The following is a 27991-nucleotide window of genomic DNA, read 5'->3' as shown; positions in this document are numbered from 1 at the left end:
CGGCGGCGGGTGCCGGCTGAGGGAGAGAGGGAGCGGTGCCGGTGGCCCCGTCCTGCGGCTGTGGAGCCGCTGGCTGCCGCCTCGTAAACGGTGCCGTTCCCTTCTCCGGCGGGCATACCAGCGCCCTCGTAAGGAGAAGGCGGCGTGGTCCCTCTCCCGGCTGCCGTGTGGGCAGCCTTGGTCGCCCTCAGTACCCGTTGCTGCCGACACAGCAGCACTGAACAGGGGGTATAGGAAGGCTGGAGAGTATTTTGGAGAGAGCGCCGGTGGGATTGTGAGGAAGGGGTGCTGATGGCGGGAGCTTGAAGCCAGGAGGGCTGTGTTGGGCAGTGTGCTGTCACACCCTGGAGTGTGGCCTTAGTTGGCTGTGGGGGCACTGATGAGACATGGGCACCCTGGTAATGGAACCGGTCAGGCTGTTTCTTGAAGCTTAGGAGATGACAGTGGTCAGTGCACAGTGACCTGGGCCATAGCCTGGTCGTGTTTGGTGTCCTTTTCTTGCCAGCTTGGGGAATGCTCGGTCCGGGGGGATCGGGTGGATCTGCATGCATGTGTGTGTTTTTCATGAATTCTTTTTTGCTGAAGATTTCAAGGGATGGAGCAGTAATTGTGTAGGAGTAATCCTAAAGAAACTGAAAAAAATCCCTACTTGAAATTCTTTCAACTTGTGCTTAAAATTGGATGCTTGAGGCACTAACCACATGTGCCGGCCCACAGCATACAGTCCTCGGGGGACAGAGTGTACACTGCTGCCACGCTGGCGTTGCACTGTTACCCAGATTCCTGTCTCTAGGATGTTGATCCATTTGTTCTCCTGAAGCCAGTTGTGTGAGCTCCTACAGGAGATCTTCCTCATCAGCCCAATGATTCTGTGTCTTGTGTATTACTAGGTGGCTGAATCTGTTTTTAAAGATTTAAGTGGCGTTTCGTATTGGTCATCTACAGCGAGGACAAAGGACGCTTCATAGAACAGAATCTGTAAGACAGTATTTTGGCCTTAGTAATTCTCACTCTAAATTCAGCAAAGTAGTGCTTCACGTGTGAGATTCTACATTCTAAAAAAACGCAGACGTGGATAATACACAAATAGAACAGCACAGAAGAGCACGGTCAGCCTCCAAACCCAGACTGTAAACTAAAATTGTAGTTGTGAAAGTTTTGTCTTTGGGAATCAGCACTGATCTTTTGTGTACAGAGATGTACATGACTGGAAATAAGTGTTTGCAAGATCAACACCTTAAGTGAGTGCTAAAGGAGGTAACATCAGCACAGGAAAGCCAGATTTTGAAAAGGGAAAAGGTGTGGCCAAGTTTCACACTTTTTAATAGCTATGAGACTTCTCAGATAAGAGAGATGCTTAAGTTTTACTTTTTGTAAGCTGATTATAGCTGTAAAATATATAGGGGAGGTTAAATGCAAGCTTTAATTTCATGGGTTAGGGAACTGGGCAGTGGAATAATTCACTGAGAAAAGGTAACACTAGAACATTCTTCAGGAATTACTTCAGGAATGTAGTATGCTTCAGCTGTTGGAAAGAATTTTCCACTGAATATTAAATATCCTTAAAGAATTGCATAGTTTGAAAAAGAGATGCTCTTAATTTTGTATGGCTTTGTTAATATATACCTTTATTATTACTGTGGCATGGCCAGTTCTAATATAATTTCTTCTCAGTTTATTTCAGTGTTTTGATAGAGAATGCAAAGATCTTCTCTTGGAAGATGCATCATGAAATACAGAAAATGAGGGAAGTTGCCCTTGTTTACCTTGACAGAAGTGGTGGCCTTCAGAAATTTGTGCACGACTGCAGAAAATACAATGGTATTATTCACTCAATAGATAGTCTGTTAAATTGATACATAATGTTACACAAATCTCTGTTGTTTTTATTTAAGATCCTTTTTGCCTCTACAGACTCAAAACAAAGTTATGCTGTTTATCGTTTCATTATTTCAATAAATCCTTCTGATATTGCTGAATTAGATGCAACTCTTGGAAATTACATTCTTCATAATCCCATACAAGCTGCACAGATATTTCAGTCAGTAAGTACATATTTATAAACAAGAGTAGACAAAAGTACATTATATTTTAACTAGATTTTCTTTTCTAAAATGAAGGTGTTTTTTTTTTAATCACAGGTATGCTTCATAGCTATTAAGACATTATCGTTAATTGAACAACTGCAGACGGAGGCTCAGGTGAGTCTGCATCATTTTCCTCCATGTAGATCTTAAATCTTTTAAGCATGAAGTATTAATTTATTATTTTTGTATTAACTTTTCAGTTTTCGTTTTCCCTTTGGTTGTACTATTATTTGTAATTAATAATAGCTGGAAGTCTCACCCAACCATATTGCAAGAATTTTGAGATAATTAGTAGGAAACCTAATTTCTTTTACACTTCAGGCATTTCAGTATTTTTTTCTAATAGCTATATATCACATTGTGTGTTTGTCCATGTAAGTAAAGCAGTTTTAAATTAAAAAAAAAAAAATACAGTATTAATGTAATTGTGTCTCTTGTTAGATTAGCATACTGCTGAAGCCAACACATTTGCCATCTTTACCAAGTTATGTTATGAGTTTTTCTGCATTTCCTTTTGATTACACATCTCAAAGATTTTATATGTCTGAAGGAATAGCAATTGCAATGGGAACTGTAACAAAATATACACAAGGAGCAAGATTTCTTTGTACTGAGGAAACCTGTCCATTTTCTGAAGGTAGTAAAAAAGGAAAAAAGACATCAGTACTATTTCAAAAGCTTTTAAATAATTTTGATAACAGATTAAAAACCTAGCATGAAACAGCGTTTTCCTATGCGGTCTTATTATGCGTACATTTTTGTAATGAGCACGGCATGATTTTATCAATTGAAAGCGGGGGACCTTGCCAGTGGTTGTTCAGCATTATTAAATGTTTTGGGAGCATAGCTATGCCAGCAATTCATTTTCCTAATGCTGAAGATGGTTTATATGAGAAAAGATATGTTGCCAATATAATTTAATAATTATCTGCAAGAAAAAATGCTAAAGTAGTAGAATACTTTGTTTATTGGAAACTGTGGTTCTGTTTATATAAAAATACCACAAAACTGTATGCTTAATTAACTGGCAAAAGCTTCTAGCATAGAACGAGTTTGCTTTAAAGAGTAGCTGACTTCTACGGAACTACTTTGAGTAGTATTACTGAACTGCTTGTATTATTGCAGGATTAGGCCTTAAGTATTTCAAAGGCTGTTTTTTTGCTTCTTCCTGTAACAGAGACCATAAAATTATACATGAGATGCTAGATCCCAAAGTTAGGAGACTGCAGAATAAATCATAATGATGTCGTTAGGAGGGCAGGTATTTGATAACGACTATCTGTATCCCCTGGCAGGCAGAAGTGGCACCGGCTTGCTCCCTGCTGCTCAAAAGGCCAGGCCAAGCTGCTCTGCCTGGGAATGTTTTGCAGCCGGAAATTCTGCCATCTCGTGGGCTACTTATCATTAACGATACAGATCATTTTAGTGACAGCGTGGTGGTCAAAAGTATGCTCATCCGAAGAAACACATACTAAATGTGGAATTTCATTGTCGGTAGTTTAATCACTTCTGTTCTTAATGGGAAATTTAAAATGAAAACCACGTCCTCATTTTAAATGTTTAGTAATTGTTTTTATTTTTTAAAGGGTTTAGGTACATAAGAGTGCATCTGCCTGGAGCTACAGAATCTGCCACAGTGAGGAATGATTTTGTGTGTAGTATGTGTTCTTCAGCACTGCAGGAAGACGTGAAATTTAGAGTACTTGGTGGTAGGATCTATATAGTTTTATTTTTTTTATCTGTTACTTTCCTACTTCTCTTACACAATAAGTAAACAAAACAGTTAAGTGGAACAAGCCCCCACCCCCACCCCCAGCTGTACTGTTTTCAAGATAACTAACCTTTTCTTTGCCTTTATTTTGAAAGATAAACAAATAGTTGAAATGATTGATACAAAAGTTCTTAATGCTTTGAAAGGATATTCCAATGATAAATCACATTTTAGGATTCAGACATTTACAGTTTTCTTGAGAGGTAAGCTGCATTTTGGAGTTTTGTTAAGATGTTTTAGAATAATAATCCCTTGCATTTTCCTTATAGGCTCATTTCTCTGGATAAAATTGTGAAAGTCATAATTTTTATTGCAGTTCTTCAATAGAATTGGGGGGTTGGGGGGGGAAGTACATCAAATTAGCTAAGTAACTAAACAGTGTACACAGGTGACTGAAAAGTGCACATGGCAAAACTGTTGTGTTTACTTTTATACCTTCATTTAAATAAAATCCCCTGGCCAGCTCTGTAGTATTGCATTCTGACCTTACCTTATTTTTCCTCCTTTCTACTTCCTTTGGTCATACTGTTTTGTACTAACTTAATGCATTTTTCACATCCTTCCTCGGTCTAGCTGTTTTCCACGTTTCATCAGGTTTTTTGGCTTCTGCTACTACTACTTGCACTGCAGACATCAAATAATTTCTAATGTGAATATCCAACTAAAATCACAACTCACCAAAATGCTTTTATTAATTGTTTTTTTAAAAAAAACAAACGCTGCCATTCCAAAAGTCTATGGAATTATATGGTTCATTTCTGGAAAACTAAATAGAAAAAAATTAATAATAATATTATAAAATAATAAAATTATAAAACACAGTCTATGGTGAGATGCTGTGAGTTATGCATGTGTTAAATTTTGACTGGCTTCAGTGATCAATGAGGTTAGACAGGGTCTCACAGCTGACATTCATGTTTGGTTGGACCTAACTCACATTTCCAAAACATAAATGTGAGATTTTTTTTAAAGATGCACAGAAATACAGAGGTTCCCAAAGCTATTTGTGTGTCTTTTAAAACTCTGTTTAATTTGGATCTCCTTTTTATTGTTCTTTTCTCTGACACTTTACAGGACAGTAACCATCAGTTATGTTGTCACCAAAAGTTTCAGAGTAGGAATGCATACCTGCAAACAACTGTCCATTTTCTTTTCAACACAGAACTAAATGCATTATCCATTTTCTTTATCAGGAATTTACTTTTCCTCACCCAGTATGCCTTCCTTATCTGTTGCACTAAATAATTAAATTGTATGCTTCATTTTAGTCTAGTCCATTATGTGAGCCTGGCATCCAGCTGTTGTTTTCTGCATTTAAATCATAAAATTGAACCATTCAGAATGTGAGAAAGTTTTCTGACCATGTCTCTAAAACTTTTTATGCCCTAACACATCTGCAAGTGTTGTCCACCCACACCCTTTTTTTTTCCTTCCCAATTTCTAGATGAACTGGCCAATAAAATGAAAATAGGAAACCACTACAAGATTATAGGAATTCCAGCTTGTGTACAAAATGGCTTACAAGCTACAGCATGTATAGAAGTCAATAGTGTACAGCTCTGTAAGCCAATTGGTAAGAAAGTTCTAGTAAAATTTGACCAAAAAAGTTGGAAAATCTTCTGGAACAAAATCCGGAGAATTTGTAGTTTTCAGTTATCTAGGAAGTCCAGATTATGAAACCACTCTGGGACTTTCCTTTTACAGTCTGAAATGTATGCTTACTGTAATTTGAAAATGTTGTCTTTTGCCTGCTTTCCATGCGTTGGGGAACGACATAATTATTTGCTGCAGTTCTTCAACTTCTCTTTCCAACTTCTTCTATCCATTGGTACTTCAAGGTACTTTGAAATCACACCTTAAATGAACCTGGTATTTCAGTTTGTTACTCCTTCGTACTCCCATCAGTTTTAGCAGATCCTGTCTGCTACCTTTTTAGTAGTAAAACTAAGTGTCAGATGTTTACATTCTGAATTGGCACTTAATACATAAACATTTGTTCTTTGTAAATTTTGTATCAAGACTAGAATGGTGATTTGTTCTAGTATATCTGCATGTCTCTTATTAATAAGTGTTTGTTAACCTGTACTTTCTTTTCACTAGGCCCTTCTTTTGTCAGTGACAATTTTAAGCATCTGCTCTCACTGACTTCAGGTTCATGCTGGAGGTTTACTGCCATCCTTGCCAATATCTTTGCTTCTGAAGTTGTTCCACCAGGCACTTACAATACTCTTAAACTCGCAATATTGCTGAGTCTAGTACAGACGTGTGAAAAAGAAAATGCGGATTATCTGGATCTGTTGATCATGACAAGTGATACGCTAGTAATTGATAGGTAAAGAAATTCCTTCCTTTTCATGTACATTTAGAATTAAAAATGTGAGTACTTTTAAAGATAATCAGATCGGTCTTACATGAAAAGCTAGAGACTGTATTTTAAAAGGATATACAAGGCTCCAACTTTGTAAAAATACCCAATTTTTATCCCTGGGACATTTTTATTTATTTCAAGTGATAAATCTAGATCAGAACTTCACTAATAATAAAACCCCTTAACACTCTCATAATATCAGTAAAATTTTAACACTAGCACTGCTTAGCAGAGCTCAAACAAGACATTCTTCGAAAATCAAAGCTAAAGACTGTCCCAGAAGCTGGCAATGGTAAGAGCAAAGGGCTCTACTTTTCAAATCCTGTGTCACTTTAAGCCTTTTCATCACCACTTCCCAGCTGGCAGCATTTTCAGTTAATAAGCAGTGTGTAAATAGATATTTACATGTTTATCACTTTTTTTCATAAACACTATAGTGATAAGGTGTCAAAAGTCTCATACATCTTTACTCAATAGGTCATAAACCCAGCTGTTGTTGCCTTTAACAAAATGTTTTTTCTGTATTTATGTATTTACCCCTTTATACAACTATAAAGTGTTAACATAATTTCACATACACTGCAGAGAAGTATAATATGCCCAGCTTTAAATTTACATTAATTTAAACAAAATTTCTTTCTCCTTCCCCAACTCAAAACAGGGCTTCATTTGAAAAACATCTTCGAAAACAGCATGAATTCCATTTTCATCTGAGAGTTCTTCAACAAATTAATATTTTTTGTTGTGGAAAAAAGTATTTTAACTATTTCAAATTTAGCAGTAGAAATTAGTTCAAATTTGAAAAAAATGTGGGCTTCAGGATTTTTTTCCCCCAAGTTAAGAGTAAGATTCCAAAAGAGAAATCATAGGAGCACAGATTGTTCTAAGAATCAAAATGTCAAAATATTGAAACAGTTGCACACTGTAAATCTTGGTCAGTACTGTCATTTGTACTATCTTGCATATATACATAGTATTTAATTGTCAGTAGCTTTTTAAAGTAGGCATTTCCTACATCATATTTCTGTTGGTATGATAGCCTATTTACTAATGCTTACTAATTTTAATTAATAATTTTATCCCAAGTATTAATAGTAGGATAAATTGTTCTCTGACATCTTAAATTCATTAGTTGCCTTTGAGTGTGGCACCAGACAATTTGCAACCTCTTTGTGCCAAGGTACATAGTGCAGGGGATGAGAAATTCTATACCTGCTTTCTCAAAAAGAATTGGCAGGGGGGGCAGTGTAACCCAGGCAAGCAGAGCTTGCAAGTTCCCAGCCTTTCCTTTCTTCCCAGATGGCCAGGATTACTCATCCTCTACCCTTTTAAATCACTGGGAAATTTTCTCTAGAATAGGAAGAGGAGTTAACAATATGGGGTTAAATTATGGGACTTCTTGGACTTCCTAGGAATTACTTCTATTGCAAACCATTATTTGCTCTATGTTAAATCCATGGCAAATAGTCCTGTTGGCAGCTGTTGAAGGCTTGGGCTTCTACCTTTGTATTCAGTTACTCTAAACAGGTAGTTTTGACACTGATTTTATGCTAAGGTTTTTTGTTGTCGTTTCTAAGTCTTAACTATATATAAATACTATTATAAAGTACTGACAGAATTATTTAATCTTCTAGGCTTCTGAATTACAGCGTATGTCTTCTGCCTCGTGGCATACGACACCCACCTTCTAGTGAAATTTTTCCTTCAGTGTCCAAAGATAAACACGGATCTGGAAGTGCTACTATTCAAGCTTGCAGCGCTGTGCTGGCTCAGGGTGGTATCTGTTACATAGGAGACTTATCTTCATACAAAAAGGATAAACTTGAACTTCTACAGTCAGGTAATCTCATACCAACTACAAATGAGGGGACAGAACGAAACAAACATGCAAATTCATGGCTAGGTTTCTTCCCCAGCTCATGGCCCTCAAATGCTGCAAAAATCTAGAAACTGTTTTTAGTGAGTCTGTGTAAGAAACAAGGGACAAAAAGCCAAGGTCCTATAAACTTAATTTGCTACACAGGCTACAGAGATCCATTGATCATGACAATTCAGTGAAACACATAATCGTGACTGGTTTCAGTAGTGTGCGTGTGACTAGAATTTATAGTTAAACTAGATCAATTATGTAACTAACGGCCATATTTTGTCTTTCCTAGTGATAGAGAGCAGAACAACAACAGTGTTCATTCCTGGGAAGAAGTACGGAGAAGAGGCTGACCATCAAGTTACTATTTCAGTTCAGACCAATTTTTGGTCTTTCGTAGATGTGGATTCTTCCTCCAAGAAACATATACAGAGGAATAACTTCTTAATTGGACAGATGGTAAAGCACATGCCTTGTTATGGCAGTAACTGTGCTGTATCAATCATCTGTGTTCATGGTTATTTCAACTTACAAAATAATGAAACCAGTCAAATTTTAGTATTTCCCAAAACATCACAATTTAAGTGATTTTAAATCAAGTATCTTCTAAAATGAGCTAGCTTTACCAAAAGTAGGTATTGTTTTATTCAGAATAGCTTTTGACAACTACTATACAAACAAAAATTTACTGTGTATATTACAGGTAATTCATTAGATAATCTGGCAGGATTAGTATTTATGGATATTGAGCATGTCAGATTGAAAACAAACCAATGTTCCTACAAGTCAAAAGTAGGAAAATAGTAACCAAAATAAAGTTATTTTCTTTTTTGGGGTCTCTTCTTTAGGATACAAGTTTGATTCCATCTAACCTTTTAGATGTTTTTGGGCTTTTGATATATAATGAGTTTCCTTCGTGTCAACTGTCTTCTCCTCTTGTACATCACATCTTGAAAAAAGCCATTAATCCTGAAGCCATGCTGTACAAAGTCTCACAGCAGTTCAGAATGCAGGATTATGAGGAGGTAATCAATACTATCCAGTAATTTAGAAACGCATTATACTTGGGAATATCATATTGTTTCTGGAATCAGAAGGTTCTCTTTACATTCTGTTTGCTTATTTTAAAACCTGTTAATACTCACTTTCTACCTTTCCCCCCACCATATTCCCACTAGCACTAACAGGATTGTAAAATTAGCTTCAGTTCTTTGAAAGGGCCAACGTAATAAATTCAGTTTCATCTTGTTTCTGAAAATCATACCAGATTAACATTTATGTGAGAACAGATCTCCAAGTTTACAATCAGTAGTAAAAGTTAATATTCCATTCTAAATAAACTGTCAATATCTCCAAGTATAATTAGCAGGTTATTCTATTTAGTATCCGAGATCTATCCTTACACATAGCTGAATGGTGACAGCTGTTTTTATAAAAACTATTGATAGAATATACTGTCCAAATTATATTACTATTCCACTGGCATATTAAAAGGTATGAAAAATGCAATTTCTTTTATTTCCCAATTAAATACTTAAAATGTATACCCTCTTTCTAGTTTATTTTGTTTGCTAAGAATCTTCCTGTTGAACTGAGTTCAGGCGCAGAAAACCTCATTCAGGGCTACTATCTTGCAAGTCGCAGAGTGAGAAGAGATTCTAGTCATGGATCAACATTATCAGCATCTGCACTAAAAATTCTGTATGTCCTACTTTACACAGTAAACACATCTATGTTCCAAACAGAAATTGTGCTAACCTGCTACAGAGCTTGTTAAATGAAAATCTAGACAAGACTCTTGAAAGTTAAAAGTGTAAAGAATCTTATTTACCATTTATTTTATATATTGATGTTGGGGGAAAAAAACCTTAAAAGAACTTTGCCAGGCAAAAAAGTGATTGAAGAAACAATTATCACTATTAAATCTATCTAGAAAAACAAAAATGGGATTTAAATTATCACATTTCATATTATGCAAGCAAAAAAAATTTTTTTAAAAAAATATATAATATCAAAGAGATATTATGCCAAGTTCCACTGCTTTCATAGCACAAGAGTCATGCATATTACTATGTACTTTGTCAGTGACAAGTATAACTGCACAGTATTTGTGGGAAGTTTGCACAGCTAAGTATGGCAGAATAAAAAAACCCCAACACTCCAGTGTTAACTTTTCTATTTACGGAAGTGCTTGAAACAGGGCATTCTTTATTTTTGACATGTTTGTATTAATCTCTTAGGATTTCACTGTCTAAGGCTCATACTAAACTAAGTTTAAGGAAGAAGGTACTAGAGGAAGATGCGCTGATTGCCATCTTGTTACTTGAATCATCTCTTACTTTAAAACATGGTAAATAATGCAACTCAGTCTTTAGTATTGGGTACATAGTTTTCATATTTTGTCAATTTGAAAACACTTTATACCAATTCATTGTGATAATAGTTCGTTTCAAATCAAAGTCCAGAATTTCCACTGTTGAAGACTGGTATCAGAAAACTCTTTCAGTTGACCTTCCCAGAGTCTCTCAGTGCGGTGTGTAATTAGGCCACAGGCCAGCAACAAACCTCCTTCGTTTATGCTGGCTTATTTGAGGCATTGCTTCTCTAACAATGGTCCAGGTTAAACTAAACAGTTCCCCTCCCTGGGGAAACAAAAGACAAGAACTGGCTTTTTTTTTGTTGTTATCTAACATCAGTTACACTTGTTCACACACAAATTTGGCAGTGGGACAAGAATGTTACCCATTTTTAAGTAATCTGTCAGCTTTTTTCTCCCCCTTCAAAGTCCTGGCAAAAGTAAAGTCTTTTAGTCTAAGTCTTCGTTTCTTCTTTGCTTAGGCAAGTCCACATTCTGTGTACCACCAAATCCTGTATTTCCATTTGACCTCAGTGATGAAAACTCCCTGCAACAGAGAGATAGTTACCTCATGCAGTGTCACCATGAACTGCTGAATTTTATTGGTGCATATGGCCCAGGAATTCACATTAACACTAAGGAAGAGTGAAAACTCCACTCTGTAAGTAAAGCTTGAAACCAGCTTTTTGAGAGACTGCACTTAAAAATATCCAACTAATAAAGCTTCTGAGATTTTTGTAAGACAAGAAGTTGCTAAAAGTTGCTATTTTGCTAAAGAATAAAGCACAGCTGACAAGATATAATTACACATTTTGTGACAGTGTTGTTTGAAAGCAGGAGTGATGTCTTCATCCTGGGAGGCCCTGGCTTCAGAATAAAGCCTCAACCTGAACTTCCCTTCCTGGCTACCACTGTTCATGCACAGTTAAGTGAAGAGTAAAGCACGGTTTTTAATAAGACTACACCTAACAAACCAGGAGTCTAGAATCTAACATTTCATTTCAACTACATGAACGCTGCAGTTTTTCTTGTTGCTTCTATTCAAATGTATCAATAAGGGGGAAGTAGTTTTAAGTACTTAAAACTTTTCATAGCGTAAGGCAGCTTTCTTAAATTATTCATGCTCTATAAATTTAAAGATGTATCACCATAGTGCTTGATGTTCTTTATCTTAGTTTTACATAACAGCAAAATATTAGACCAGGATGTCAGTGTGCTCCTGCAATCTGAAAAGATATAGCAGAACTCCATGGATGAGGGGTTGAGGCGGGGAAATGGTATTAGATGACCCAGTAAGTAGGCAGCTCAATGAATTCAACTCTACCTCACTGCAAAAAGAAGTATAAACAATGGTGTGGTAGAAGATGAGTACGCTTCTCCAACTACAGACTTGCAGCAGAAAAATTGTAGACTTCATGTCAAATCTTGACAAGCTGAATACTGACAGGTTGGTGTGACTCCTACCCTGGATGTTGTACAGCTGGATCACCATGCTACTGCTCACATAGCCTCAACAAAAAACTAGTCACTGAAAACAAAAACCCAAGATTTTTTTCATATGTCAAGCTGCATCTTCAAGGTAAGGTAAGCAGCTGGACAAGCTGCCACCACTAACATTATAAACACTCAGACAAGATGACACAAGTTTTAACCCTTGATTTATTCAATTTTGATCAATTGGTACACAAATATTCATACTAAGTTCAAAGTGTCCACAAGGCCACTTCCCCTTCTAAAGTAACACTCTCCCCTGAACTTCATTAGAGCTTTATTTACATATTTTTACTGAACAGCTACTCTCCTGCCTTACTGCTGAATCAAGCAGTATTTCTGAGGAGCTGGCAGGGCCATGAAAGCATTTCCAAGTGCATTAGAATTCCACATTTCAGGATGCTGTTTTCAAGCTAACAAAAAAAAATACTCAAAATAAGTTAGTCATTTTTCTGTAATCTTATACAAAATTATTTACTTTAATGGCATTTCAGATTTAAAGGTACACATCAAAAACTGGTCAGATGGGTAAACAGCTAAGATTTCATCGTTATGCCAGCAAAATTAGTTCTAGAATAGACTTAAATAGAATTTCTTTATAAATAATCACTATTTTTCACAAGCCACATTAAGGACTGTATAGCCTTAGAAAAAAATTTCTGCAAGAGCACAACTTGTTATCCTTACCTCTCCTCAGTTTCTTCCCTGATGTTTTAAGCAAAAGTTAGAAGACTAGTAGCAGTACCACAAGTAAAAGACAGCAAAGTAGTCCAGAAGTGTCCTTGGCTAACAGGCCACACCTTCAGCTGATGTAAGCCAGCACTGTCCCAGACAGCAAGTGTGGCCAGTGCAGGCCTTCAGCAGCTAGCAGTACAGCAGGACTGTAGTGCTCCAGTAAAAAACAACTTACCGTCTTTTAACACCCTTACTTCTAGAAGTGGATGGAGTCTACTGTTGGTTGTATGGTGCCTACACAAGGCTCGAAGCCAGTGGGTCATCTGATGTCATAACACCTTTAAAAGAATAAATATTTAAAATGAGAAACAATGGTAGCAAATCAAACTGGGAAAATCCTACTAATTAGCTGGCACATCAGATGCAAACTGCTCATCATAAAATTCAGTTGGGTAAACGGCAAAGAGTAATCATCATCATTATGCCAGCAACCAGTTTCCTGCTTGCAGGAAGACTGGTGCAGTATTTTCCAGGTTATCAAACACAAGGGCATCTGTTAAGCTTGTCTGAAGAGCTGCACTTCTGTAAACTGAAGTAGAACCTTCTTTTTAACTGTTAAACACAGAATGGATTCAAGATGGCCAGGAACAAGATAAAAAAAAAGCTTTCTTGAGGCACAAAAATGCAGGTCCCTCCCTGTTGTTGCATTGAAGCCCCAGATACCAAGTACCTTTCTAGAAGTTAAGTTTGCTGCCATAGATGCCTTTCTTTCTGAAACATATTTCAACAGATACAGTTAAGTGCCAGCAGGGATGGTGACTGAACACATTATTTTTAGTCACTTCCAACTAGCATCTGTTAATTGTTCAAAGCAGAAGTCTTGTTTCTCTGCCCAGTTAAAAACTAGATACTTTGATACTTTACAAACCTCTCCCCACTCCCCCACCCCCAGCGATTCCTTCAGGCTTCTTGGATTGTACCTGTTTTGTTCTGGTGAACAAATCTTAAGAGCTTTTATCTGTCATCATACTTTTTGTTAGAATTTCAACCTCTTCACCCTACATACAATCATAGCCCATTGTTCCACCTGTAACTTTACAAGCCATAAACCCGCTTCACAACTCTAGATTGAGATTTCAGGAAGCTTTCCTTGGCATTTTTAAGTACAGTATGAAATAATTACTTCCATAGCTCCAGAGTTCATGTGACACCTTTCTGCTTGCAAGGTAACAGTGTGGCAGAGTCCAGACGGAAGATTCCCAAAGCCAGTAACGAACTCATTTCTTCACTTCCTGCCTAAAGCCATGAAAAGAAATAAAAGATGTTTGATTCTGAGAACACCACTGCTGAGCTAGTAGCAGAAAGCATCAATACTTCCCTGGGGACAGTAAGCCAATCACAGAAATATCAATGTACCAGGCAGCCTCACTGCTGGCTTTGTCATTACCTGGGGAGAAAAACTACAGATGGCATCAGCAGAGACCGGGGTTAAACAGAGGCACGGCCGTTTTACCTAAAGCAAGCTCCAGTCTGCAGAATGACTGATTGCAGGACTATTATGCTGCTCCTAATGAACAGCAACAGTCGCTGGGGAGAGTACCACCCCAGCAGGGTACAGCCTTTAACCCTAGCTCACGTACTGCGCTCCGGGGAACTTGCTGACATGTTTTCCTATCAGTTGAAGGAAGGTCAGCACTTATAGTATGGTCCTGGCAGAAGAGCATTACCACAGGGACCGCAAAGACCCCTGGGTCCTGTCCCTGCCAGAGCCTGCTGTTTTGGATCCATGCCTACAACCCAAAAAGGGCAGTCAGGATCACCATATAACACTTAGCAAGATTCCCCAGAGGAAAGAAAAGGTAATTTATCTTTAGAATTAGGACATGCATTTGCCGATGAAAAGGATCCATCATGAAAACCAACTCTTTTGATAGCCCATCTGTCATTCCTTTGAAGACCTGATGAACCAAGTTAACTCAAAAGTAGCCACCACAGCTTGCTGCTGGAGTGGCACATAATCATTAGGTCCACCTTAACCTCACAAGGCACACACACGGCTCAGACAGCCTTCACGGCTAGACAGCATCAGCTCAAACTGGGCAATCCAGCATCCAGCCTAAGCCAGCTGCTGGTGCGCTGCTGCACACTGCTGCTGCGCTTGGGCAACCAAAAGACAGCGTAAGACTGTCACAGCAGCGTGGCAATCACCTGTCTGTAAAGCGATGGCTTGCACCGTTTAGAAAAAGTGCCAGCAGTCCATCCCTTAACAGTTTCCGATTATATTGCTTTGAACTGTCAGGATTGGATTTCTTAAACAGTAGGGGGCACAAATAATTCCTGTGAAAAAGAGGACATCAGAAGTCACTCTGCTGCTGAAACGGGCATGCGCTTGCACGGAGGCGCGGCTTGGAGGCTGCGCAGCACGCCGCAGGCCGGGCGGCTCGGCCCCGCCGCCGGGGAGGCAGCCAGCGGGGGCCGCACAGCCACCCGGCGCCGCGGGGCTACACTCGGCGGCCCCAGCTACCGCGCCCACACCGGAGGCTGAGGCGCGGACGTACAGCCCGGAAGCCACGAAGCTGCCGCACACGGCCAGACCCCGCTACCGCCCCGCCGCCAGCCGCTGCCGGGGGCGCTCGGGCGCCCGTCGCCCTCACGGGAGCCCCGCCGGCGGGCGCCCGCTGACAAAAGCTCCCGCAAACGCGGCCCGGGCCCCGCGGCACACCAGCCTCAGCCACCCCGCAACCCGGGTGCGGCGGGGCGGTTCGGCACCCCCCGCGCGGCGGCTCCGCTGCCGACCCCGGCCCCTCACCCGCTGCTCACGACCGCAGGGCGCGCGAAAGAGCGAGCCCCCCGCGCGATGCCGTTAAATAGGGCGCGCGCCAGGGGCGGGGACAGCGCGCGGCAGCGCTGCGCTTTCCGGCGGGGCGGGGCCTGTCAAACCGCGCACGCGCGGGCCGGTGCCGGGGGTCGCGGTAACGCTTGGGGGGCAGCGCGCCCGTCCGGCCCGCCCGTGTCCCCGCCGCGGCCCTGCGCCTCGGCCCCCGGCCTCGTGAGCCCCGGGGGGCAGCCGCTGTCACGGTGCCTTGGGTGGCGCTCGGCCAGGAGAAGCGGCGTCTTGAGTTGGGCAGCGGGAGGCCCGCAGTGGCGCGTCAGTGCAGAGCGGTGGGCGAGGGGGCTGCCCCCCCCCCCCCCCCCCCCCAGCGCCGGCCGCGCTGCAGGAGCTGTGTCGGGCCGGCGGGGCTGCCTCGGTGCTCGCAGTTCCACCGAGCAGATGCAGTTTGCTCCAGGTGGGCTAGGAGAGCAAAGGGGACCGCGGCGACGGAACGGCGTTCGCTTTCTTTTTGGTGTGTGGTGCACACAGCGGTGTTCTTGTAACACGCGGTGGTTTCAACCTTAAAGTGCTTCTGTTCACACTGCATGGCTATGTAGGAGTCAAAGCCACGGAAAATTCATCTCTTTGGTGGTGTCTGTGGCTCACACAAGCACAGTGAGTACTTTGTCCCGAAGGTCTCCAAGGGAGAGAGGGGTGATTGGCCGGGGGGTGTTAGGAGAAAGCAATATATGGCTGGAGGGCACAGTGCTGTAGTGTATGAGGGCGAAAAATGTATGCATCGGGTTTTGCATAGGCACGTTATTTGCATATGGATGCGCGAAGTTTACCTGTCCCATCCCCCGGAAGGAAAAGCTGTGATGACACTAAATTGAGGTTCGCTAACATCTTTTAAGTTACTCCGCGAAAAAAAGAGTTCCCTTTGACAGCAATGTGTGAACATGGTAGAATTTCTTTGGAAACGCATGCACGTTTCCAGTGCCAAGTGTCAAACTTGTTTTTCAGTATACAAGGATATGAACTGTTCCTAAGAAACATTCGATCCAAACATCAGGTTTGAAGCAAATGGGTTCGGAGGGTCTGTTTTGATCCTGGTGTAAATTTCTGGAAGAAGGAGTGCTTGTACTGGTTGAAGGAAATGGGTTGCCTAACCTGTTGTCTTGGTTCTGGTGGAAAAGGCATTAAAAATTTGCAGCTGATGCAGAATGATCTGTCTCAGGGGGGGAAAAAAAAAATCCCAGCTCATATATATGGGGAGATCTCAAGTGAAAAAATGCTGTTGTAGTTGTGGATGTTCTTACTGGCCTTTAAAACATCTGTAAATTGCTGCTAAAGGCATTGCTGCATATGCGCCCACACCAACTGCAAACGTTGTGGGTACAAAGTAGCTACATGTTTGCTGCTCCCCTTCTCTGGCTGCCTTCTGAGTATTGTAGATATTCCACCTTCATTCTAGTAAGTCTTGAGTAGAGGTTTTCTCCATGCCATCCATAAAAACTTCCCATGTTTTTAACCCTTATTCCTTTCCATTTTTCATGCTTACTTCATGGATAAGCAGTCAGAATCTTTCAATTGCATTTAAGAGAAGTCTTTAAAAACTGGGGGGGTGTGCCTTCCCCCCCCCCCCCCTTTTTTTTTTTCTTTTGCTTGCTTTCTTGAATGCTGTCCCTTCCAGCTATATTATTTAAGAGCCTATGAAGTAACCATATCCTCTGTGCTAGGTAAGAGCATGCAATTGATGCAAAACATAATCACATTTTGTTTTTCCCACACAATTTTGTATGCACGATTCACATGCGGTTTGTTCTTATGATCGGATTGTGGCTACACAGTGGCAGTTCGAGGTTTGACAGTGACTTCTGGCTGAGGTTTTGCTTGCCCTTTTTTCCCTGACCGGATGCCATTCATTTAGATCTCGGTTACATACAAAACTAGTCTGAATTCTCTGTGCTTCAGTGTTGCTACTTGGCATTTGATCAGTCTAAAGTGTAATCTTTATCTTACATCCTCTTGTACAGCAAAGTACTCCGGGAAATCCTCACTGTTCTGTCACCCTTTCATCTTACTTAACTATCTTCACCTTTACAACTCCTTCGCATGGCCTCATTAAAAGTCCAAATACAAACAGCTGTCCTAATAATAAGAGGTTGTGCTAACCACTTTTTATTACTGTGGAAACTAAGTACAGTTCTTTAAGAAGTCACTCTTTATGAGTAGCTACTTGTCTATGCAAACTGCCCTTCTCCAAGGGTTTGGTTTTGTTTTCCCACAAAATGCAGTAGCTCATGGACTAGTGTTTTAGCTATGTCATTATCTTCTAAATAAACCACTTACAATTGTAAGTAAGAAATATATGCCTAGAAGAAATAAATATATTAATTGTATTTCAAATATTTTAAGTATATTTACTAGTTAATAGAGTAATCTTAAAAAGCTCAGAATCCAACTCTTTCTAAACAGTACTGGACATGTGCCATGCACCTCTGAAAGATGTTGTAATTCTGACTCAACACTGATACCAATAATTTTTTTTAATATATATAAAGGTAGTTCTTGGGAGTATTTTTGTTTTCCTTTTTCCTAGATATAATTTTAAAATTTAAACAATGAAGTCTTCAGAAATAAGTTACAAAAATGCAGAATATTACTTCTAGAAACTGTCAGTCCTGTACAATGAGAAACTGACACAGATTTTGCAATTCTGTAAGTATATAACGTCCACTGAATAATATTTAATAAAATGTTTACATCAGCAATAACTATATGAGAAGTACAGTGTTTTACAGAACAGATACATCGGATGGCATTTGTGCATTTAGTTCAGGTTTTCTTGCCTAAATATAGATGTTTAAGTGAACAATGTGCTACAAACAAGCCAACTCTTTGGGTTCATTTGCTTCAGTGCACAAACCTACTAAAAGACAAGATAAATGAACCTTCGTATCTTGAGCAGACAAGTAGCTGTAGTGGGGTAACACTTACACGTTAAAAACTCCATAACGTGCAACACAAGTGTATGGATCAATACCAGCAATAATTAACATACAGAGCAGTTTGTGTCTGTTGCAGATAGTGCTGTATGTATGCAGGACAGATTTAAGCACATTATTCCTTGAGGTGAACGTGCATCCACGTTTTCAGGAATAGCTACATACATTTAAGATTATCCAAAGGGTGAAGCTCTGACCCAACAACTGCCGCTGGTGGGAATTCTGCCATCAGATTCTGCAGTAAAGAAAGTGCATGCGATATTTCGATTGCTATTTTTAGACTTGCCCTTTGCTTTTCACCCAAGCCAGTACTGTGCCGTACTTGGCCAGTGCTGCATTGCTCCTTCTCTCCCCTTTCTCCCAGCGTCCCTATTCACCACTTGTCCCGGCAGGGACAAGGTCACCTATTCTGCCAGCAGCTCTGCCGTTGTGGCTGCCTCTCGTGTTGGTGCTAACAGGCAGCTGCCTTCTCCTAATTCCCCAGTTCAGATTTCAGCAACCTCCTCTATGATAGAAACCAAAGATACATCACATTAACTTAATGAGGTATTAATTACATACAAGAATCAATCCCTTCTCCTCTACAAACAGTATTTCAGGAATTATAGTTTGTCTGTAGATACGATTTTTTAACTTAAATATATATATAAGGTGTAATAAATATTTTTTTTAAGAGAGAAGGGAGATTAGATTTGTGAAGTTGATGACGTTTCTCCTTGGTTTGCGCTGTCTCCTTGTGCCGAGTGAGTCAAAAACTGTCCTGTAGCTCCGATGTATAACCTGGAACGCATTGGCCACTTCTGCAAGAGAAGAGACAAGCACAGTGCTGAGACACCTGGGACCTTTGCAGTCTGAATGCAGTTCTCAGCAAAGCTTTAAGTGTTGACAGACTCACAATACAAGAAAACAGGAAGCCGTTGCCATCACCAGGAAATGCCTGTTTTGTCATTTGTTGGAAGATGTTGCTAGCTCAGCCTGGGTATTTTCTTTGGTACCTAATTGTGAGGCACAGCTCCCAAACACCCCATGACCCAACAGGCAGGAGCAGGCCATGCCGATCAGTCATCGTAGCACAGTTTGTACCATAGGCGCTCTGTTAGAATAAACCAAAGCATTCCCCTTTACGGTGCCAGGGATACAGCAGGGATACACCGGCACCTGCAGAGATTGCAGCCCTGTGTGCCTGCCCATTTGTGCTGGCTGGCCACCACCACACCAACCGCAGCACAGGGGCTGCTAAGAGCTGTGCGATAAAGAGAGAATTTAATATAATCACTCCTCAACAGTCTTCAGCACTGACAACTTCTTGTTCTTTGTCAGCTCCAAAGATTTCAGATTAGACTATTCATCTTTCCGTTCATTGATTATTGGAATCATCAGTTAGACTGGCATTAAATATCTATTCTTATAGCTCATGTTTCTTAACCTGAGCAAGTTAGTTACTGCAAACGGCCCTGCAGTGTGACTCAGCTGGGTGCCCTTCTCCTGGGAGGAAGCACTCAGCTCCAGTTTGGTGTGCTGATTTCATTATTGGAGGTGCGTGTTTGAAAAGACAGCTTGCCGTAGCCCTCTGATGCAAAAAGACCGGTAACACAGCCAGCATGTGGTTCCAAAAAAATACCATTTTTTTTAAGACACTTTTGGGAACAAGCTGGCACCTCTCCTGTGGGGAACAAAAAAAAAAAACGCGCTCTAAAAACTAGAGGGGCTTAATACTGCAGTTAAATCTCAGCACTTTTACTTAAAGACACAAAGCAGCTGCATATTCTCATTTGGAAGGACCATACGATCTCATTCAGTATTTTTATTTCAAGTGGAATGTTACCAGTTTGTCACCAATAAGATATCTGAATCCAAAGTCATTAACCATATTTTTGTTTGGTGTACACACAACTGTACTTGGATACTTTACTTTCCTCACTATTTGTATTTACTCTGCTTGATATATGAATGTAGTTAAAGTCCTTATCTGTACTGGTTGTCTCATATCCTGCACTTTGGGGTTTTTGAGGCATGTACTATGATTAGTCTGTGACACTTCCATTCTAGTGCCAGCTAAGTTTAATTTACTACCAGGAATATTAGAAAGATTGGTTAGATAGAATCTCGAAACTACACACAGGTAAATGGCTCACAACTAAGATCATAAAAAGTAATTGCTTAAATGAATCCAGCATTGCCGTATTCCAGTAGCCTGAGAAGCGGGCATCTGAATCATTTAACTGCTGTAATAACTATTTGCAAGTATTTTTCTGCCAGTAATAGTTGGCAGCTGATAAAAAATGTACCATAAGAGACCTGTGTCCTTTCACTCTGACCAAGAGAACTAACAGAAGCAATTTGAACTTATTTTGAAATACATCACAATATTTTTTCTTAAGTTATAGCCATCTCCTAATTGATTTAAAGGTCTTTCTTTCTTAATGAGCCTGCTAATCATTTCAGTGGCCTCAGAAGCCTGCGTTCACATCATGATTTTTTTAGGGCAACCAACACTGTGAACAAGAAACTTTCTGTGAATTAGTCACTTTATAGGAATTAGAGATTACTTCACAAATTAATCTTAATTAAATTATTCTGAATCCATCAGACTCTTAAGGGAAAAAAAAAAAAAGAAAGAAAAATAAAACACCCCAGTGCTCCAACTCACTCCCCGAGACCAGAGCCAAAGAAAATACAGCTTGGTATTTGAGTCCCATCAGTCAGCGAGCAATGCATTTGAAAACAGCTTCCAGTCCCAGGTCCTCTCCAAGAGGAGTGCCCCTTTCTCGTCCCCTCTGCATCACCATGGTTTTGGGGGTTTGTTCGTTGGTTGGGGTTTTTTGTTTTGTTTTGGGGGGGGGATTTTTTGGTTGGCTTTGGGGGTTCTTGGTTGGTTTTTTTCCAAAGGAAAAAGCATATACCAACTAGACAAAATAAACGGATCAGAAAAGCACTTTCATAGAAGGAATTAACACGTGGCCAGTAACTAATGCCACTTTCCATACCTTGGCTGCCTCAGCAGGACAACCAAAGCAGGCCCAGCCATGGCTGGGGTCGCTGCCATGGGACAGCACATCCCCTCAGCCACACACATCCCCTACAGCGGGTTCTGATGGGTTTGGCGGGGGATCACCAGCATTTCCACGTAGGGACAGAGGTGTTGCCTTCTGCCTTCACTTCCAAGGGACCAAGCCCCACTGGGTTAGGGCCTATGCTTATTTGATGTCTTTGTGCAAAGTCCCTGAAGCTGGAGGGACAAAGTGCCAGGACACTTGCATCACAGCCCTCACACCTAGACGGGATGGTTAGTCTAGGCAGTCTTTTCATGTAAGTCTTTTCATGCTTGCAAGGTAAGCAAGCATGACAACTTTAGATTCATCTAAGTATCGAAGACCAATGTACTTCTTCACCGAAAGAAGGTGGCAGCTGCTCCTCAGCTCTCCTACCTTGACAGGGTGGAGGTATCCATCCCCTCTCAGGGTACCCAAGCCCTCTCCTGGTGACTCTTCCTCATCCTGAAGGCTGCGAGTGAGGTGTGCAATATAGGTGGTGGCCAGGAGGAGTACATCCAGCTTGGAGAGCTTGGTGTCGGGCGGCACAGAGGGGAGAGTCTTCTGCAGCTCGAGGAAAGCGTGGCGCAGGGTTTGAACCCGGCTGCGCTCTCGAGCGGCATTAGCGGCAGCGGGTCTCCCGGGAGGCCCCCCAGCCCGCTGCCCAGCCACCACGGGCGGGCAGGAGTTGCTACCAGCAGCAGAAGGCAACAGGGAGCTGGGCTCTGCGCCTGGGCCGGAGATCTCGCTGCGCTCAGCTAAGTGTCCGCAGTCCATCGGTGACTTCCCTGGCAGGGAGGGTCCTGCAATCGACAAGAGCATCTCTAAAGCCAGCCGCTGCGCTGCACCAAAGCAAACGCTTTCTAAAGACACAGATTATCAGAAATGCAAGTGCTGCCCGTGTCAGGAAAAGCTGGGACGCAGCTGTGCAAGCTGCGTTCCTGCCCCTTGCTGACAAATTTGATATCAAACACAGGTACAGGAACAGAAATTAAAGTCTTCACAGAGACTGGTATTTAGGTGTTTGGGGTTTTTGGTTTTTGGGGGGGTTGGGTTTTTTTTTGGGGGGGGGGGAGGTGGGGTTGGACAGTATTACACAGAGCACTTTCTGTCACTCATAGCCCAGACTACTGAGAAAACCCAACAGGCAACACTGAGCAGCACTGCCACAGTGGTTTCCATTTACAACCAACTAAAAATTAGGCTAAATGCAATTATTTTTTTTAAAATCCTAGAATCATTTAGGTCGGAAAAGACCCTTAAGATCATGGAGTTCAACCGTTAACCTAACACTGCTAAGTCCACCACTAAACCATGTCCCCAAGTACCACATCTACACATCTTAAACATATTATTTCTATAATTCAGGATGTGGGACTGTCTGTACATTTTTTATTCAGCTGCAGTCATTTTATCAACAGTCTTCTAGGTGACCAGTGCTCCGTGGATTACAGAAAGAAAAATACCATTTTCAGATGCAGCAGTGAGTGGAGCCACAGTACATGGGACTGAGTTTTTTGAAGGGCAAAACTTGGTCTATGATTTTAAAGGATCAGGAGCAGACTTCTCCTGTCCTCCCAACTCTAATGTTACTCAAACATTTATTTCCATGCTTATCCTTCATATTCTATATTTTCAAACTTTAAAAGAATCTTGTAAGCTGTATTTTGGCCATTGGGGGGCAAGAGAACCTTTTGAAAACAACAGCAAAAAAACCCACTTCGGAGCAAAGCTGAAAAGAACGACCACGGTGTCTTTTCCCAACTTTCAGAAAGTCAGCTCTGCCTGCAATAAAACTCACAGTCCTTTAATTTATTCAGTTCCACAGGAAAATGCAATTCAATCAACGTTCCCCAAAGCGCAGCACTTCTTTGCTGGAATAATACCTGATCCTGTTGTCCTCAGCCCAGCAGCCCTTCGAGGTGTCTCAGATCCCAGCTCTCGCGTGTCAGCAAGCAGCTGTTTCTGTGATGGCCCAACTAGACAACAAGGGCAAAAACAAGTTATGAAAGCTTTCAATTTCATTCAATTACAATGTAATTTTAAAAATGTAAATATAATTGATGCACTCAAGTGATGAAAGATCAAAATTTACAAAAATCAGGCCTTGATTTTGCAAAGCATTTCAACCACATGCTGAAGTGGCCAATAATGGCAAAAAATGCAAGACAATGAACACAGTCAACGATGTCTTGCAGAGAAGAGGAAAGGTTTCTAAATAATGCTTTTTGCAATGCTCTAATGTGATGGTATTTACAAGACATTATTACTTTGGGTGGTTTATTCTGATAAATTTGCTGTTAATCTGGCTTACAGCGTTTTCTCAGGTAATGTTCTCTTAAATAGCAGTACAGTTTAGATTGAAATGATTTGTAAAATACTCTGTGTGCATTATAACTGTAAACCAAAGGAACAAAACCTAATTATTCTTTTTTATTGTGATATTTATAACCAATAAAAAATAAAACTCACATTAAGTCTACATGTGCTTGTCTTGAGTGAGGGCTGAAAAATGGTCCTTAAGTTGGCTATTTCTCTTAATTTAAAATAGAAAAGGTCCCATGTGCTTGCTTTCTTGGTATTTTCTCGTTGTGTTAAGTCACAGTCAGATCTGGATGCATTTTAGTGGGGAAAAAAATAAAAAATTATTGCTATTGCACAGTCAAGACAATCACGAAAACTGGCAGAAGAGTCTATCCTTTATGTTTATCAGCAGGATTTCTCATTTGCCACCTCACTGAAATCCCACTGAAACGAGGAAGTATTCCCCGATTACTAGAAAAATCCACATCACCCAAGGATACAGACAGACTGGGTTAGTAGGAATACCTGCTCACCCACTGAAGTACAGGACTAAGGCTGGTTTATCCATAGTTTTGATTTTGCTGTGTTGGTGTATAACTAGATTTAGAACACTAATGACTTTACGTGACACACAGTACACAGAAATGCACATACCTAAAAAATTCATTTCCTTGGACACCCCTTGGAGTAGGAGCTTCACATCTGTATCAGATGAAATCCTGGGCCTACGGGAAGGGGGGCGGGGAGGGGAGGGAAGGCAATATTTCAGCTGTGGAAGTGTGGTATTTCACTCTGATTTAATAGAATCAGCATCAGATTTCCCATCAAATGCATACAGCAAATAGCCCAGGAAAATCCACAACATAGAAACACAGGTATGTGCGCACAGGTAGCCAGAACACGGTGGTTCCCGTGCCACGATCATGTTTGTTACGCAGCAGGGCTGGGGAGCACCACCCCTCACCCCGGCGTGGTCAGGATGCATGCTCGGTAAACCAAGGAGGCACCCAAACATCTCGGTCCAAAAAACCTGTTGCTGAGAACTGAAGTAAATAAAATGCCTCTGGGCAACACTCAGTTTCCATGTAATCTCCTTGATTTTTTTAAATTTTTTTTTTAAAAAGAGGTCTGTTTTTTTTTTTTTTTAATAATTGCAATAATTTTTCCAAACATCCACTTGGTGCCTGGCATGCAGACAGACCTGGAAACGGGTGTGCTAGTAAAAGTATTTATATTATTTCTAAAGCATTTTTATCGCAGCATTTCTAACGCTGGCAGATGCGTTCATGTTTTTATGTGACATTACAAAGACGCGATCAGTTTGAAATCTAATTAGTTTACCAAAGAAAGCAGCACAACACGTATTTCAGTCCTATATTCTGTGTGAATGAGATGGCGATGAAGGCAACCTGCCCACACAGACAAGGAGAAGATGGAAAACGCCAGCGCGGGGTGCGCGAACTCGAAAGAAACGGGTGGAAACCTCAGAGAAACTTGTTCGCAGCCGCTTCAGGTGTTCCTCGGGGGGGCGGATTTAGTGGATCTGTGCCGGTTCGCATCGCTTTTACGAAGACCTTGCCCTCTGCCTGCCTCCGGTAACGGAAGAAAATACTTTCCCCGGAGCCGCGGAACAGGGCGCACCAGATCCCGCCGCTGCGCAAGGATGCGCGGCCCCGCATCTCCGCATCGCGGCCCCGCATCCCCGCCCCGCGGCTTCCGAGCGACCCCGCGGCCCCCAGCCAGGGGTAGACTTACCGCTCCCGCCCGGAGCGGGTCGGGTCGGGCCTGACCTGGCGCGGTGCGGTGCCGTCTGGTCCCGTCCGCCCGGCCCCGCGGCGCCGTTTATAAGCCGGCGCGGCCGGTGGGTGCCGCGGGGCTGGGTCGCACCTGGCCGCCGGGCTCCCCCCGCCTGCCCGGACGGCAGCGCCCGCCCCTTCCCGGGCGGGCGGGTCATTAATCACGGAGCTGTCGGGGGGCGGCATCGCTTCACGTTCCCCCCGCCCCGGCAGCGCCGAGGGGCCGCCCCTGGTTCCGTGCGGGCTGGGCCGCGCCGGTCGCCCCGCACACGCTGTTTTTCTTGGGATAAAGTCACGGGTTTGCTGGAGGGGAGTAACTCAATCGCTGGGCTGGGGGGCTCCGGCGGCCGTTTGTCAAAGCCCGTCCGCTCTCCCGGCTCCGTCGCCGCATCGCGGGCTGGCGGAGGTTCCCGGGGAGCAGGGGGTCCCCCCGGGGGGTGGGAGGTCGCCCCGGCGAGGCTCCAGCCGCGGGGGCAGCGGGTCGCGGCTGCCCGGGCGCCTCCGGTGGGGGACGGACCCACACGCGGGTCCGGACGCGGCCGGGCCGAGGCGTGACCGGGCGGGCAGGGAGTGACCCGAAAGGGAGCGGGGGGGCGATTAACATGTAGTGCCGTTAATGCGAAGGGACAGGCAAAATAAATAGCGGGGCGTATAGAATTAGCCCAGAACAACATTTTGAACGAAGCCTGATGGTGCGATAACGGGGACACAATAAATCAAGCCTCGGGAGCAGTAGGAAAACAAAGTCTGAGCGATTCGTTACCGGGTTTGCAGCCAAGACAATTAAGGACTTAATCCCTAGCGGCAATTGGGAGTCCCGGGAAGGGATGACCTGGGGGCGGGAGGGACGAGCCTGGTGAGGACCCGGCGGGGGGCGGCGGCGCAGGGCGAGCCGGGCACCTGCCTTCAGCCCAGCCCGCGGGGCCTCTGCGGGCCCCTGCCCGGGACCGCCCGCCGGCCCCGGGGGCAGCGTGGAGCCCGGCCCGGCGCCACGGCCCGAGCGCGGCACAGCGGCACCGAGGGGGGCTGGCAGGAGCTGCCCGGCGGCAGGACCCCCGGCCCCGGCCGGCCCCTTTGCCCGGTACCCACAGCCCCGCGGAGCCGCCTCTGCGGGGGCCGGGCGGCGGGGGCCGCCGTCGGGCTGTTCTGCAGGAGGTGGCTGAACACCGAAACGCTGCCTCGGCGCTTACCGCCGGCAGCCTCGCAGGGGCCTCCGTTCCTCCGCCGGGGCCGCTCTGACAGAGCTACTCGGCCGGTATTTACCGGGCCGTGATGACGGGCCTCGCCCGCAGCAGGGCCGGCCCGCGCCGGCCGGTGCCCAGAGGAAGGGGCATCGCCCGGCCGCGCCGCGGAGCCCCTGGCACGGCGGCCCCTCAGCCCCGGGCTGCCCCGCGCGGGTCTGACCGCTGGAACCGTCCTGCGGCGAAAACGTCTTGGGAATCCACGGGACAGACCCGGCCCTGCGCGGCCGCCCCCGGGCGCAGACAAGCGGTCCCTGAGCACGTCCGTACCCTCGCGCTGAGCACACCCTGGCTGGCACCGCGGGGCGACACGGCAGGGCCGGCCCGGGACCCCCGGGAGCCGCGGGACGTGGCCTCCAGCCCCGGGTCCCCGCCCGCTCCGCAGCTGCGAACACGCGCTGCCGGGGCTCAGCGCCGGAGCCTGGGGACCAGCCCTCCCGTACCCCGGGGGTGTCCCAGGGCCCCCTGCCCAAGTAAGGTCTGCGCAAACAGGGCTTCTGACGAGGCTGCGGGACCCTCCACCACGTTAATAACGGGTCAGTGTGGCAGAGGGCTTCACCGTCGGTGTCCAAACCGCCCGAGACTTCCCAGCCACCCTAAATTAGCAGCTCGCGAGCGCTGTGCTCTTCTTCTCTGCTCTAATGTAATTAACGACACAAAATTATGTGATTTTTTTTACTTTCCCATTGTACACACACCAAGCTGGGCTTCAGTGCGGGAAATCCAGTGGAAGGAGTTGGACAAGAAGTGGTGGAACCCCATTACTACCTTCTGACAACTCCAAATCCAGCTTCCTGCGGAATGCTGTCGGAGAGACTGCACGGTGAGATGTGAGTGGGGTTTGGAGAAACCACCCTAGCTGCTAATGCTGTTTCCAAAGAAGAGGTGCTTTGGATATATTAAAAAAACACAACAACAAAACCAAATGGATGTGACAGTAGACGTAGTTGCTCTTTGCCCCATCAAGACTTTCTCCCACCAGAAGACTCCTCCCCCGTCGCGGTCACAAAGAGATCCAGTGCTTATTTTCTTCTATCAACCCACCATTTAAGTCTAAAGTTGCAAGGAGCTGCAGCAGCTGTTTCTTCTTTCCCAGATAAATGTCTGCGAATTACTTTCCTGCCTTACCTTCCACAGTACATTTCAAATCTGAGAAACACCAGAGTCGCAGAAGAGCCAGATT

At 43.4% G+C, this 27991-nt stretch overlaps 2 protein-coding genes, 2 long non-coding RNA genes and 1 other non-coding gene across 8 annotated transcripts; 2 read left to right on the top strand and 3 right to left on the bottom strand.

Annotated features, from left to right (window-relative positions):
* Positions 1–19: 19 nt before the first annotated feature.
* Positions 20–11255, top strand: MCMDC2 (minichromosome maintenance domain containing 2). The gene is made up of 14 exons (XM_056332078.1): positions 20–1821; positions 1915–2045; positions 2142–2201; positions 2529–2724; positions 3674–3796; positions 3954–4061; positions 5303–5431; positions 5959–6190; positions 7861–8066; positions 8386–8552; positions 8942–9118; positions 9652–9794; positions 10334–10443; positions 10932–11255. The coding sequence occupies exons 1-14, from the start codon at positions 1722–1724 to the stop codon at positions 11096–11098; spliced, it is 2049 nt and encodes a 682-aa protein (XP_056188053.1). The 5' UTR covers positions 20–1721; the 3' UTR covers positions 11099–11255.
* Positions 11256–12090: 835 nt separating this feature from the next.
* LOC130146186 (uncharacterized) lies at positions 12091–15505 on the bottom strand. Of its 3 annotated transcripts, none has more exons than XR_008820785.1 (4): positions 15425–15505; positions 13799–13911; positions 12870–12953; positions 12091–12353 (listed from the first exon to the last, which is right to left on the bottom strand). It is a non-coding gene; the product is annotated as an uncharacterized LOC130146186 (long non-coding RNA). The 3 variants fall into 3 exon arrangements; XR_008820784.1 differs by lacking the exon at positions 15425–15505 and adding an exon at positions 14824–15383; XR_008820783.1 differs by lacking the exon at positions 15425–15505 and adding an exon at positions 14884–15381.
* On the bottom strand, positions 13024–13104 carry LOC130147110 (small nucleolar RNA SNORD87). Its single transcript, XR_008821130.1, has one exon. It is a non-coding gene; the product is annotated as a small nucleolar RNA SNORD87 (small nucleolar RNA).
* Positions 15506–15914: 409 nt separating the features above from the next.
* LOC130146589 (uncharacterized) lies at positions 15915–20409 on the top strand. The gene is made up of 2 exons (XR_008820961.1): positions 15915–18148; positions 19110–20409. It is a non-coding gene; the product is annotated as an uncharacterized LOC130146589 (long non-coding RNA).
* Positions 18142–23932, bottom strand: TCF24 (transcription factor 24). 2 transcript variants are annotated; one of them, XM_056332854.1, is made up of 3 exons: positions 23354–23932; positions 21864–22270; positions 18142–19235 (listed from the first exon to the last, which is right to left on the bottom strand). In XM_056332854.1, the coding sequence occupies exons 1-3, from the start codon at positions 23490–23492 to the stop codon at positions 19122–19124; spliced, it is 660 nt and encodes a 219-aa protein (XP_056188829.1). In that variant the 5' UTR covers positions 23493–23932; the 3' UTR covers positions 18142–19121. The 2 variants fall into 2 exon arrangements, with proteins under 2 accessions (XP_056188829.1, XP_056188828.1); XM_056332853.1 differs by having other exon boundaries at positions 19105–22270.
* Positions 23933–27991: the final 4059 nt, after the last annotated feature.

Source organism: Falco biarmicus, chromosome 3 (genome assembly GCF_023638135.1).
Source record: "Falco biarmicus isolate bFalBia1 chromosome 3, bFalBia1.pri, whole genome shotgun sequence".
NCBI classification, from domain to species: Eukaryota; Metazoa; Chordata; class Aves; order Falconiformes; family Falconidae; genus Falco; species Falco biarmicus.
The sequence above is the reverse complement of the archived record's forward strand: the minus strand, read 5'-3'. Positions and strand labels throughout refer to the sequence as shown.

Excerpts from the sequence above, each read along its gene's own strand:
- MCMDC2 (XM_056332078.1), top strand. The coding sequence starts at position 1,722 with ATGCATCATGAAATACAGAAAATGAGGGAAGTTGCCCTTGTTTACCTT. Across the intron at positions 3,797-3,953 it reads GAAATTTAGAGTACTTGGTG|ATAAACAAATAGTTGAAATG; the intron begins GTAGGATCTATA and ends TTATTTTGAAAG. Across the intron at positions 4,062-5,302 it reads ATTTACAGTTTTCTTGAGAG|ATGAACTGGCCAATAAAATG; the intron begins GTAAGCTGCATT and ends CCCAATTTCTAG.
- TCF24 (XM_056332853.1), bottom strand. The coding sequence starts at position 23,492 with ATGAAATTGAAAGCTTTCATAACTTGTTTTTGCCCTTGTTGTCTAGTT. Across the intron at positions 22,271-23,353 it reads GCTGAGGACAACAGGATCAG|GACCCTCCCTGCCAGGGAAG; the intron begins GTATTATTCCAG and ends TGTCGATTGCAG.